The 14,192-nt window shown below is 42.4% G+C and overlaps 1 protein-coding gene across 7 annotated transcripts in view; it reads left to right on the forward strand.

Moving 5' to 3' along the window:
* DGKG (diacylglycerol kinase gamma) overlaps positions 1–14,192 on the forward strand; it is a 184,309-nt gene that overhangs the window by 20,838 nt on the left and 149,279 nt on the right. For 6 of the 7 annotated variants that reach the window (XR_005080209.2, XR_008390203.1, XM_037129676.2 and 3 more), the window contains exon 2: positions 10,951–11,262. Coding sequence is in view for 4 of the 7 variants with exons in the window: in XM_037129676.2 (XP_036985571.2) it covers positions 11,196–11,262 (67 nt within the window). In the remaining 3 variants the exon portion in view is untranslated. Of the gene's footprint in view, positions 1–10,950; positions 11,263–12,592; positions 12,671–14,192 lie in introns of those variants that run through there. The other variant, XM_053657908.1, reaches the window with a different exon arrangement.

The following is a 14,192-nucleotide window of genomic DNA, read 5'->3' on the forward strand; positions in this document are numbered from 1 at the left end:
TGCAATAAATATAGGGTTGCATTTGTCCTTTCAAATTAATGGTTTTGTTTTCTTTAGATAAATATCCAGAAGTGAATAACTGGTTTGTCGAATCACTTTTGATAATTTATATTTGCTTTAAATTTTTCATTTCATCTAGACCTTCAAATGTAGTGCTGTAAACTTAAATATTTTATTCTTTCATAATTTGATAAAATCTTGCATTTATACTTATGTCCCCCATTCATTTCTAATATTTGTGATTCTCCTCCTCTTCTTCTGTTCCTTCTCCTCTTCTCTCCCACCACCTGCAAAGAATTATCTGTTTTATTATTTTTTCAACAACAAGAAGAAGAGCTTTTGGTTTTATTTACTAACTGTTCAGTTCTTTTGTTTTGTGTGCTAGCTCATTATTTTCTGGCTTTGTATTTAGCACTGGCCTCCTCAACTTTATTCAGATTTTTTTTATTTTTGCTAGCTTCTGGAGTTGGAGGCTTGGCTCATTTTTTTTAACCTTTCTTGTTTTCTAAGAAATTCATTTAAGGCTAAAAGGTATCCTTTAGGCATTGCTATAAGCAAACTGCACATTTACTAGAATGATATGCAATCCTTTCATGTTTCTTACTTTCTTATTAAACAGAAGTTACTTAAGAATATGTGGGGGTTTTAATTTTCATATTGTTACAGATCAGATTTTCTGGGAAACAGATTTTGAGATGGAAATTGCAGTGTAGGACTGTCATTAATTTTAAAGTGCTCTTGGGATCAGCACTTGTGGAAGTGAAGGGACAGAATGGGGTTTGGCAAAGGAAGTTGGACTCAGATGGTCCTGCTGAGTTGTTCCCAGTTGGGGTGAGGGGCCCAGACCTCCACGCCCCTCCTTTCTGTATCATTCAGCAACTGGATGTAGGTTGCCCAGGGAGAGGACATGACCTTGGGCAAGGCAGCTCTTTGCAGCTAAGGCAACTCCTGGAAAGAGTTGACAACAGAGAGCTTTCTGCCAGCAGGACTCCCAAGGAGATGGGGGAGTAAATCATTCTTTCCAGAAGGATCTGGTTAGCACAGTTCAACTACTGCAAATACATATAGTTCAACATTTTAACTAACTTGTGGTTGTTGGTGTTTAATCTGTATAAGATGTTTTCCCATGGATTCAAATAATTTTTTTACTGACTTTCATTGACTTCAGAGTATTTAATTAGATGCACATTCCAAAATGTATTTAACAATACTGTATTGTGAGATATTTAAATTGTTTGGACTTTTTGTTATTATATATAATGCTGTTAAAAATATCCTTAGAGTTGAAATCTTGTAGAAGTAGTAATAGTAGTCACAGAGGTAGTGCTGTTGTTATTGTCCATAGTTACTTTTGTAAGATAAACTTTTAAAATTACATTGAATGTACATTGATATTAAGCTATTGATATATAGTGCTATTTTGGCTAATTTACTTCCATACCAGCAGTGTTGGAAAGTTTCTGGGTTTTTTTTTTTGCTTTCTAATCAATATTAGATGTATGATCTAATCAATAAAAGATATTACCTCTCTTGTTAACAGTTTGACAAGGTGGCAGTAATACCTCACCATTGTTCTTATCCAATGATGTATGATTCAGATGAGTAGAAAAACAAATGACATTTCCCAGCATAAAATTGTGGCACCAGTCCCTATGTGGCAAGAACAAAGAGTTGATGTCTAACAATTCTGGAAAGAAATTGTATTACTGGTAGAAGGAACCTTAAATATCACTTATTCCACATTCTGCAATGATCAAATGAGAAAGAGTGAAAGTGACTTTTTCAAAGTCACCTACATACTAAATATTAACATTTACCAGGATTAGACCCATGGGCTCCAGTCAACACCACTCTACCTTCTCCTATTTACTCAGGAAATGAATGTGTCTTTCTTACTAGTTTACCAAAACCTCATCAAACTATGGTGTCTCTGAAACAGGGATTGATGAGCCCCTATGGAATAGTTCAGATTTTGTGCCTTATTCAAATCATATTATTTAAAAATCATGATGGATTTCTTGATTATGATAAATTTTCTTGATGACTGTCTTATTCCAAGTTCTGCCATGTGATCACAGTGCCCCTTTTATCTTTGTGTCACGTGGCATTATGGTGAAGTACACCTCCAAAGGCAGATTATCTGGATTTGAATCCTGCATTCATCAGTTAATAGTGACATAACCTACAACAAGTTACTCTGTGCCTCCGTTTACTCATCTTTAAAATGGGCATAAAATTTGTATCTACCTCATAAGGCTATTGTGAGTAGTCAACCAGATAATTCACGTAAATTGCTTAGGATAGTATATCATGTTGTGAAGGTTAGCTATAATTAGTGAGGTGTTTTACAGGCTGTGCCCTAGACACTTCTGGGGCCATCCAGGGACATATTTGTCTAGCTAGGGTCAGAATGAGGTGTAAGTGCCTCTGGGTGCTGTTGTCCATGGTGCTGAATCACTGCATGTTGCCCATTAGGATATTATTGATTCTGTGGAGTTAGTGGAAGAAGAGGCACATGACTGCCCAGAGCCTTCCACAAACTAAATCCTGGACTCCTGGCATGAACCATAAAATGAATCCTCAGGCATTTTACAATTCTTCCCAGGTCTGATAACGAGCAGAGACACTGGAGGGAATATGGGTTTTGCATTCAGGCAGACATGGGTTTGAATGACGGCTCAGCTGTCTGCACAGGGTCTGATCCTGGGTATGTTGGCATAATAACACCCACCTTGAAAGATTATTCTAAGTGTTATATTAATGAAGAACAAGGCAGCAGATTCTCAATAAGTGGTTGCTATTTTTGTGTTGGTATGGGCAGCAGCAAGTGGAGGAAGGGAACAGAAAGGGGAACTAGAGAATGGGAGATCAGAGTATGTCAGAGAGGGAAGGGCAGGAGAATGAAGAAGAGAGTGCTCATGGGCCAGTTTGTCACAAGTTCCTCCTGGCCCACAGGAACTTACCAACCTGAATGTGGTTTCACTCACTGTTCCAAACTTGAACATTGTCTATTTGGTGTGGTTCTGTCATGGTTACTGGTAAAACACATACACACAAGAGCACATTCCACACCACTGTCACCACAATACCTGGTACATTTCCAGTGCCATCTTTTCTAGACCTTCCTGAGCCCCACACCATGCCTTGCAGTGTCTCTCCCTGGAAAGTTGTGTTTCAGACATAGAGATGAGCTGTGGCAAGAATAGAGCTGTCATTTTTTTCACTATCTCAGATTTTTCTGTTTGTTTTTGTCCCTTCACTTTCTGATAGGAAACTCCTATTATCTGTTCTGTGCCCACATGAGATTATATTTTCAGCACAAAATGTCACAGGAGGAAGTGTGAAAACATAGATTAAGATTGTAAAGAAAGGAAAATTCTGCAGGGAACATGCCATAACATGAGAATTTTAGGAGCTAGGCAGGCTGACAGGGATTCAGAGGCCCCAAGCTTTTCAATAATGTTTTATTGCCTTGGGAAAGTGGAAATGATTTGGGAGATCCAGAATCTGTCTTCCTTAAGGAGAAGGAATCCCTTCTGGCATTCCAAGATTCTCTTCTTAGTCCTGTCCTTTACATCAATATAAAGCAATGCTTGCAAAACACTGGCCTGCATCAGAATCTCCACAGCTCTTTAAAACAGATTGCTGGACCACCCTGAATTTCTGTAGGTCTGGGATGGGTTCCAAGAATTTACTTTTATTATAATCCCAGTGATGCCAACACTGCTGGTGTGAGGACCACACTTTAAGAACCACTGATAAAAAATTTTACTTGCTATGATTCTCATAAACATTATGCAAGTAATTCTACTAACAGCCCTGTGAACCATGTATTACTGTTATCATTATCCCCATTTAGAGATAAAGAACAACTTGTTTAATGCCTTGTTACTGTAAGTGGTAGAACCAAAGTTTGAATTCTCGTGTCTCTCATTCCAACGCCCGACTTGTGCTTGATGCTTTGGGCAGAAGGCTCACTCCCTGATGCTGGAGATGAGTCACTTTCCCCTGCTAGTAATCTTGTGAAGGAAATCTCCTCTCACAATCCTCTCCTGACACCAGTTCCTTAGCTGTGGAGTCCAGAATCAGATCATAGTGTTGCAATTTACAACTCCACTCCTTTAGCATCTCCACTGTAGCACCCCTAGTGACAAAGCCAAGTGAACATTCTCCCACGTTTTGAGAACAGTGAGAGGTGGCCCCAGGGCAAGAGCACGTTTTTTTGAAGTCATGGGTTTTATCTCATACTTCCTGCATATTTTACAGTCTATTTCATTGTGTTTATGTTTTATAAACTGTATATTTTTCCCTCAAATACTATTGGCTTTCCAAGAGCATGCCATGGTTTTTCCTCTGGCCTCCAACTTACCTTCAAGTTGTAGGACGAGGCTTTCCACAGTTGTCTTCTTGATGGTATCAGCACCCAGCACAGGGCTTAGCCCTTATGTACTCAGTGCTTATTTATCCGGGAGTGGTATGGTGAAATGAAAGACAGTAGGATTTGGAACTAAACAAACTTGGGTTCAAACATCAGTTCTGTCTCTTATTCACTTTATAGCTATAAAGTGGGCATAAAAAATACCTTACTCACAGGTTTGGTGACTATTGTAAATGCAGTGTGCAAAGCACCAGATGTGCTATAATCCGTAAATGGAAATTGCTGTTCTGACTTATTACAATATAATGATTCATTGCACAGGTGAATAAATGAATGAATGACCCACACTCAAGCTGTGTTGGCCCTGGGCTGTAGACACTCCTCAGTCTGACACTGTCTGCCTACACCTAAGGCAGCCCCTTCAGGTAGCATATCTCAGCTCCTCCCAGGAGCCTGCATGCCTCTCCTGGGTACCACCACCCCTTCTCCCGTCCCTCCTCAACACACACACATGGGCAGCTCTGTTCAGCCTAATAATTTCACAACTCTCTGAGGGCAATGACTTATGTTCAATCTGAGATACTAATGGGATGCAAAGTTCTCAAATATAAGTTGTCTCTGAATTCCTATGGGTAGCACATAATCTTTTATTTTTATGTTTATATAAGGACTGTATACTGGTAAATGAGGTATTATGGATTACTCATATTTGCTATTCATGAACTCAGATTAGCTCATTACTAAGTGTCCTGGGGGCTCTAATTCAGTTATCTGTGAAGTCAGGCTGCCTCTAAATCTCAGTAACTACTGCCTCCTCATTTGGCCAGATGGTTAGAATCCTGCAACCAGGAGAAAGTCACATTGTTATCATTGCAATGTCAGACTTGTTTTGGGTTGGTTGTGGTATTCAGATACTGCTCTTCTTGCTTTTTAATGAGAAATTATAGTTCATTGAACTTCATTATTATCATATTAGTTTGTAGAGGATATTTGGTTAACCCAACAGCATGAAATGATATATAATTGTGTCAAAGGTATTTAGGCCTCTAATTTTCCAACTACTAGGTCTTAACACAAGTTTAAGCATGAGTCAAGCATATCTTCTTGCTAAACAGATACATAGGTAATCTGCCCTCAAAAGTGCTTATGTAATTCCTCTGGTGATTTATGACTACATACCTAACTACCCTAAAACTTAGTGGCTCCACAATTAGTTTATTATTCTGCATGACTCTGCATCAGGACTCAAGTGTGGCTCAGCAGGGACAGGTCGTCTCTCCTCCCTGTCATGTCTACTAAGGCTGTAACATCCAAAAGAGCTCCGTGTCTTCCATGCCCAGCAGTACAGCTGGGATGGCTTAAATGACTGAGAGCTGGCTGGAATGGCTTGACTGGGGTCTCACATCGGGGGGCTTCAGGTCTCATCATCAGCTGGGTTGTCCTGTTCTCCTCTATGTAAAGTTAAGCTTCTCTTTGTTCATGTGGCCTGTCTGTCATCTCTGCAGCAAATGGCTGAGGCTCGGCACTACAGTTCAGTGTTCTGCTCCCAAGGACATAAACGTGGAAGCTGTCAGGCCCTCTCAAGTCTTAGGCCTGACACTGTCCCAGTGTCACTTCTACTTCATTCTGTTGGTTAAAGCAAGTCACAGGCACAGTGCAGACTCAAGGGGAAGGGACTAAAAAGGGCACAACTATCAGGAGGCATGGTTTCTGGGACATCTGTAACCCTGCTACAGTAGCGACAACTCACTGATGAGGTTAAGCAACTTATGTAACTCCCAACATGTTATAAGGTCAAGCATAATAAAGTAAGTGTTATAAGCTCATAGATTATAGTTTATAGTTAATTAATATAGTGATTATCTTAGTAAAATGTGTGCACTGATTCATGTTTTTTATTATAAAATAAGGGACTCATAAATAACATTATCAATAATTTTATGTCAACTTGTGTCTTTTGTTCCTCTCCAGTTCTTTCCTACCACTCAGTTCTTTTTCTGCTCGGACGTACAAACAGGTGTGGCAGAATCTTCTGCCCCACACAAATGGTCTCAGTCCAAAAGATTAAGAACCATCTTTCTAGTGGTCAAGAAGTGAGGCTTTAGAAATATTGTAGCAGCTGGAGCTACAAAGTAGGCAGGACACTATTTTCACCCTGAAGAAGCTCAGAGTCTCATAGGGCCATTGCAGTCAGTACCATCATGGAGAAAAGCCCAAGGAGCTATTGGAGAGCAGAGAAGATGTGCCTGCACACTCTGGACAAATAAAGGAAGCTTCTTAGAGTAGATGATACTTGAATTGAACTCCAAAGGCTGCATAAGAGTGACAGAGCTGAAGAGTCAGTAGGAGCAAAGGCCCAGAGATGGGGCAGTTATCAAGATGTGACTCCTCACAAGTCTGGCAAGAGTGGGTTTTTTAATCTCTCTAGCTTTTAGTCATTCTTATCTTTTAAAAATATGCTCATTATGATTTTGTTATAAATCATCAGAGGCATACAAATAAACTCCCCCAATCTGATGCCATATTCATGAATTAATGTTTTTATGAGAGCAAAGAGGAGATGAAGAGGTGTTTGTTCCTGCATAATTGGCTATGGCTGATTCATTCAAATGAATAGAGACCTGGGGTGCAATTCAATACCCATTGAATTTGCCGTCTTCCTCCTGACTTGAGATTTCCATGCTGACATCTGTTCAGAACAAATAGAGTTTGATCCAGTATATGAAATTGCAGAGCTAAAAAATAAGTCAGGAGCCATTATTCCCACCCCCTCATTTTATAGTCAAGGAAACTGAGGCCCAAGGAGCTGCAAGTATTGTGGAGAGTGGAATAGCTGCAGGGACAGAAAACACTCTTCTTCCATCCAGGCCTGACAATATCTAATCTGAGTGTTATTTAGAAAACCCTATTACATTCTTTTTCTGTCAGAAAAGATGTTCAGGGGTGGTAATAAAATGACTGTTCATTCTGTCAAGAGGATCTAAGACAGGAGCGATAGGGCAGGATGCTGAAAGGAAAATGCGGGAGATGGCAGGAGCAAGCCCTCTTGTATGGTAGCTGTTGTCTCTATCAAAGGCCAGAGAACTGGAGGGGGCCTTCGTGTGAGAGCCTGGTCAGCAGGTGCCATTTACAGAGCCAGGCAGCACTGCAAGCCCCTCACCTTCCCTGACAGAAATAAAGAATGGTGCAGCTCCATTCACCAGGAAGTTGAACACCGAGCTACAGTAGAACACAAGTGATAATAATGTGAACATTTGTTGAGTTACTGCAACACATATCTTTTTATCTTGTGACCCCTCCTCAGTTCCTTCAGGAACCTTTTCCCTCTTCCCTGTGCCTGCTCCCGACACATTAGATGGCCCATACTCCCCTGCACATATCTGCGCCACTACTCTTACTGCTTGGGTGCTAATTATTGGGTTGGCAAAAAAATCTATTTAGTTTTCTCTGTTACATAAAAGATGCAATTTTCATTTTCACCAATAACTTTATTGATTTGGATATTTTTAGTATATCGGCTATCTCCCATGTGTATAATGTTTATTGTTCCCAATTAACATCTTGATTTGATTGCTATCAACTTCAACTGGTCTATTCAACCAGTATTCAACTGCAGTTTTTGTAGTATAAATTAAAATATTTTAATTGATATAAAAAATAAAGAAGAAAAAACTCTCTCTAGCAGTAGAATCCCAACTAATAAATATAAAGGGAACAATGGAATTAGGAATTTGCTATCATCATAATAATTAATCCTGGCAAGCATCATCAGTTGGATGTTAAACTAGTGGATAAAAGTTTGATGAGTCTTCACTAAATTACCACAACTTGGAGCAGGATAAGATCAAGTTCAGAAATCTTTGGCACAACACAGAGACTTTGTACCCCACTGCTTTTCAACTGGTTGTTTAAGTCATAATGCTGTACTGGGTTTGCAACAGGATAATAGCAGTCATTACTTATTGAGTGCCCACTGTGTGATAGGCATTTTGCTGGGTGGGGTTTGGGGGTAGGATTTTTTGCATATATTAACTCAGTTAACTCTAACACTAACTCAGTGAAATTTGTATTAGAATTTTCATTTTTGAGATAAAGAAGCCAAGGTTTAAGAAGCAAAAAAAAAATGTCTAAAGTTAAATAGCTGTAAGAGTCACAGCCAGGATTCCAGTCGCCTGCCTTCTGATTTTGAGTTCCACGGTGTTCCATCATGTCCTGTGTCTCTGGGCCCTCTTAGTGCCCTGAGCTTCTGAAAGTCTGCAGAATGATACATCAGAAAGGTATTCTCACACAAAAGCACTGGGGGGTCTTTCTTTCTCCTCACCGTATCCACTAAACCCTTTGCCTCATTTTTCTCATCTAAAAATAGGGAAGGTGGTGCTACTGTACATAGTTGTCATGAGGACCACATGAGATAACATATGTAAAGCATAGAACACAGTGTAAAACAAGTGTTCAGTGGCAGTGGTAATACCAGTTGTGATGTTAAGTTCCCTGGTATGATGGAACACATTTTTAAAGGTCACTCCTCAATTTTGGACTGAAACAACAATCAGATCATAAAGAGCTCTGTGTATCATGAAAAGATGATTACATTTTATTGTATAGGCAATAGAAACCACTAAAGAGTTTTATTACCCAGAGAGATATGATCTGGTTGGCAATTTAGAGCCTGCCAAGGGGAGGAGAGCAAAACTCAAGGCAGGAAGACCAGGAGGAGGCTGTTGCCAGAGACCAGGAGAAAAAAGATGGGGATCTGAGTTAATGAACCTGCCAGTGTGATGGAGAGGAGGGAACACACAGCGGACAGTCACACTCTGGGACTGGTGCCAGTGGTTTGGCAGGAAAGAAAGGGGGACCTGCTCCAGCTGAGTCCTGGCTCCTCTCAGGGCACAACCAGAATGCAGACAAGAAGCAGGCTGGAGGCCTGGGAAAGTGCCGGTTTGGAGTGCATTGAAACATAGGAGTCATGGTGACTATTGTAAATTCAGATGGGAGTGGGGAAAGCATGCAGGACCCAAGCAGCATGCCAGGGAGTCATTGAATCTGTGGAGGAGGGTAAGAGCTTTCAAGGAGGTGATGTAGAGGCAGAAGAAGGCTCGTGATGGTATTCTGGAAACACCTAGTATTTAATGATGGAAAAGAAGAGGCAGAAAGAGACTGAGGAGGAACACTCAGAAAGATAAGAGGCTCACAAGGGCTATTTTCTGCCATGGCAAGGTTGGCAGAGAGAGCAAATGAAGGAAGAAAGGCCTACAAGGAGCTGATTGGATTTGACAATTAGGGAGCTGGGGACTTTGGTAAGAGCAGGTGCCAAGAAGCAGAATCCAGCTGGTCAGTGGATTCTGGAGAGAACTGGACTTTTTAAAGACAGAAACTAGGACTTAGGTGCTCAAGGGGATGCAGGCATCTCAATCCCTTGTCATGCTTTCCCACCTACTGTTGGAGAGCTCTGATTGGTGGAAGGTCTTCTCTGCATAGCCCAAATCTCCTGCCAACATCTTCCCTCAGCTGTAGTTTAGCCTTGCAGGTTCACTCCTCCAGAAAACTGTACAAATTGGTCTCCAGCCCCTCCGCTGTTCCTCATACGCTCCAGGCTCCCCAGACTTGCCTTGAAGTCTGACTCTCCATAATGGGTCCTCTCTTACTGAAACTGGGTTTGTTCTTTGGTAATATCAGTCTTTAATTTGTCCTCCTATTAGGTTAGTGTCTTTTCAACATTTTTAACCTCAACTCAGAACAATAAATGCATTTTACATTATGATTATTATACACATGTGTATGTAACTGAAAGGAGGTGAACTCTTACCTTCAACTCCATTTCATTCCATTCCATTCTTTCCTCATCTATTTCATGCTATTAAGTGCTGGCCTGGCCCATCACAATCTCCCAACCCACTAAACTGATTCGGTGACTGATGGCAGGAGCCATGGAGCTAGGAGGGGCTCAAAGAAAAGTGTTTGTCTGAATCCCTCCCCCTCTACTCCCTCAGGATCTTCTGCACTGGTGCCCACAAGCCTGCCCTCTGATTGCTTTTTTTTTTTTTGTAGTTCTGAGAGGAAAGAGAACTGCTTCAGTCACTAGGATGTTAGCCAGCCTTGGGGGTATTTGAATTTCCAGAGTGACTCACCAGAGGAAGTTCAATGGTGGAATTTAGAAGTCAGCGGAGGAGAGAGTGGCTCACCTTTCATATCACCCACACAGGCTACTGTACTTGTACTTACACAAGTACAGTACACAATAGCCTGAGGCATTTTCATGCCTTGAGGATGTCCTGAGTTGTCTCTACTACCACCTTCTGTGGGAGATATTTTAAAATTTCCCAGAGCTTAAAAGTATGGCCACCTACTTTCACAGGCCACCCAGCCCCACCCCAGTCCAGCCACTCGTCTGGAGTCCTGCTGGTCTGGTCTCTGTGTCCTCTTCAGACTTCCCTGAGGAAGCATCCTTCCCTTGAGAACCATTACCTCCTAAAACCTTTCAGCCAAGAAAATTTGGAGATTTTTTTAATAAGAAAAGATGGCTTGCATGTTCAAACACCCTTATTCACCATGTCTTTTCTATTTCTTCCCAGGACAAGCAAGGATTTCCAAATTTGCCTTGACTATAGATAGGATGTTCCCTGAGGAATAACAGAGGCCTTCACTCACCTGCTGGGAGGTGCCCACCGCCTCCATAGACACTTGGATCCCCGAGGCATCTCCCGAAGGGCTTGTCTATCACATACCTGCAATGAGCCGGGCCCTGGGCTGGGCCACAGTTTCACCCTGGTGAGCAAAACTCCATCCTCAGCCTCAAGTGTTCGTATCCAGCTTCAAGATGAGTGAAGAACGCTGGGTGTCCCTCACTCCTGAAGAATTTGACCAACTCCAGAAATATTTGGAATGTGAGTGAATTAATTGACCCATCTGGGGTGGGATTTCTCCCTGGTTAGGGAGGACATTTCTGGAGAGCAGAGCAGAAGACCACAGAGAATCAAGTCACACCTGAAGGCTTATATTTTCTATTCTTTTAATTTTTTATCCTCTCCTGAGGATATATTTATTGATTTCTTTAGAGAGTAGAAGGTGGGGGGAGTGAGAGAGAGACAGAGAGGGAGAAAGGGAAACATTGATGTGAGACAGAAACACCATCAGTTGCCTCCCATATGCACCCCAACCAGGGGTCGAACCCACAACATTTTGGTGTATGGCTGATGCCCCAACCAACTGAGCCACCCATTTATGGCAGCTTATATTTTTCTTAAAAACACAGAATTAATGTCTTAAACATAAAAACAATGATCTTCACAGTCTATAAGTAATACATTCTCGGCATAGATATAGGGAATATACAGGACAAAAATAAAGAGTAGGTTGAAAAAAATCATAGCCAAACTCTGTGCACATTTTGGACACACCCCTTCTGTGCTCATTGCTCCCCAGGGCTCAGTTCCTAAATCTGCCTTTTCTTGTAAGCCTGCATTTTCCACCCGACGTACTATTGTAAATATATCCTCAGGTCATCAGAGCCTCTTCAGAGCATAATTCTGAAGGGCTGCAGTCTGCATGGTCACAATGTTAAGCACGTACTCTAACATACACTCTGTTTGGACTCACCTCTTTTCTGAGTAAGATACAGAATTCTGATGCATGTCTGTTTCTTGACTTTGTTCTGAAAAAGTCTGGGCTTTTTTGAGTGGGGCTCTTGGTTTCATTCATTACACCCAGAAACAATTGCAGTGCATCAAGACACAGTGGCGGCTACACCCACATTCACGTGCTGGCATCCGGCTGTCCACCCCCATTGCCCCCCACCCCCCTTAGGCATCTCCCAGTCCTGACTGGTGACAGGAATTTCCCCGGGCTGTGGCAGAACAGCAGCTGACTGCTTCACTCTGTACACACAGAGTGACCATCATGATTGTGTGTTGGCACCACTTTTTTACCTTCTGTCTTCAGAGCTCTCACCTGCACTGCTGGTCTTTCCCCTTTGTTCTAAATCACCTCTCCCTTCACGATAATTGTGCTTTTGCAAATCACTAGATCTGCAGCATGCTGACCTGCCCTACAGAGCTTGCCTGGGTCATCTTCTGAAGCACATTGGGCAACCTGCCCCCTTCCCACAAGGCAGACACCCCAGTCCATATCACCGGTCTGGGAGTCAGAGGATCAGGCTCGATGTCTGCTCTGGCTCTTGCTCTTTGTGATTTGACAGCTTTTAACCATCCGGGGCCTCAGCATCCTCTTCTGCAAAATGACAGAGTTGGACTAGATGATCTCTCCCTGTGGTTCCCAGCCCATGTGCTCCCCAAGGTCAATAGGAGTTCTGAAAGTTACTGGCCAGTCTCTCTCCTAGTGCCCTGGAGCCCATGGCCTCTTGTCTTACCTCAATGGGTTTAGAGAAACTTGGTAATATACAGACAAGGAGCAAGGTGTGGCCCTCCAGGGTAAACTCCATTTAATTCCGTCTGCTCTATAGATCAGCAAAGTACCAGGCCCTCTCAGGGATGAAAAAGAAGCACAAAGGAAAGGCTTACCCTTTAGGCATCAGACGCTCGTCATGGAGTCAGAAATGTGCTCCCGACACTAGCAGAGAACGGATTTAAGGCAGTGAGCAAGGACTCTAGCTGAGGTGCCTCAACCGAGGGCATATATGAGGAGGGAATTGAAAGTCAGCAAAAATTGGGAAGGTGTATTAGTTTTCTGGGCTACTGTGACAAAGTACTACAATATGGGTGGCTTAGGACAACAGAAAGTGTCTCACAGTTCTGGAGGCTAGAAGTCCAAAATCTAGGTGTAGGCACGATTGGTTTCTTCTGAAGGCTGTGAGGGAGGATCGGCTCCAGGCCCATCTCCTTGGCTGTCTTCTCCTTTTGTCCCTTCACACGGCATTTTCCCTGTATGTGTGTCTTAGTGTTCAACACTCTGGCTGGTGTGGCTCAGTGGAGTGAGTGCCGGCCTGCGAACCAAGAGGTCGCTGGTTCAATTTCCAGTCTAGGACACTTGCCTGGGTTGCAGGCCAGGTCCCCAGTAGGGGACACAAGAGAGGCAACCACACATTGATGTTTTTCTCTCTCACTTCCTCTCTCTAAAAATAAATAGTCTTATAAAAAAAGAAAATACAAATCTTCCTTTTTATATGAACACAGTCATATTGGAATGGACTCACCCTGCCAAAGGGTGACCTCATTTTAACTTCTACATTTGCGATGACACAACTTCCAAATAAGGTCACATTCTAAGGTACTAGGTATTAAGCCTTTGACATATAAATTGTAGTAGATATAACTTAACCCATAACAAACGGTTTCACTGGGTGAATTCTATGAAGGAAAGACATTTTAAATGTGACTAGTCAATAGTGGGAGGAGAGGGGTAGAGACAATGGAGGCAGAGGTAGAAGGACACAAAGGGAGGCACATGTGGGGATAGTAAGAACTTCTGGGCTAGGTGGAGAGGGGAAGCAGGGGGTGGGGAGGAGGACATAAGAGAGATGGGGACAGCAGGCAGCCCTGGCCCTGCATGTCAAGGCGTGGCCTGTTGACCAAGGTGGCAAAACTGAGAGCCGTGAATTTGGCGGCTGTATGCAGGGTGGCCTGGTTGAGGAAACTGCCAGTTCAGGGAGGTCTGGCAGCAGCCTTTGGGTGAAGTCTAGTCTAGCTGAGGAACAGAACTAAGATGATGAATGTGGCGAGGAACAAATGCTAATTTGTGGAAAATTGCAGTGGAAGTGTCATCAAAACTTATGGAACAAAAGGAAGCCAACAAAGACACCTCAAAGCCTGTGAATCTGTGGGAAATGGCAACATTAGGATGCAGGGCTGGTGAGGATGGT

Source organism: Artibeus jamaicensis, unplaced genomic scaffold (genome assembly GCF_021234435.1).
Source record: "Artibeus jamaicensis isolate MK-2021 breed Jamaican fruit bat unplaced genomic scaffold, CSHL_Jam_final scaffold_474, whole genome shotgun sequence".
Taxonomy (NCBI): domain Eukaryota; kingdom Metazoa; phylum Chordata; class Mammalia; order Chiroptera; family Phyllostomidae; genus Artibeus; species Artibeus jamaicensis.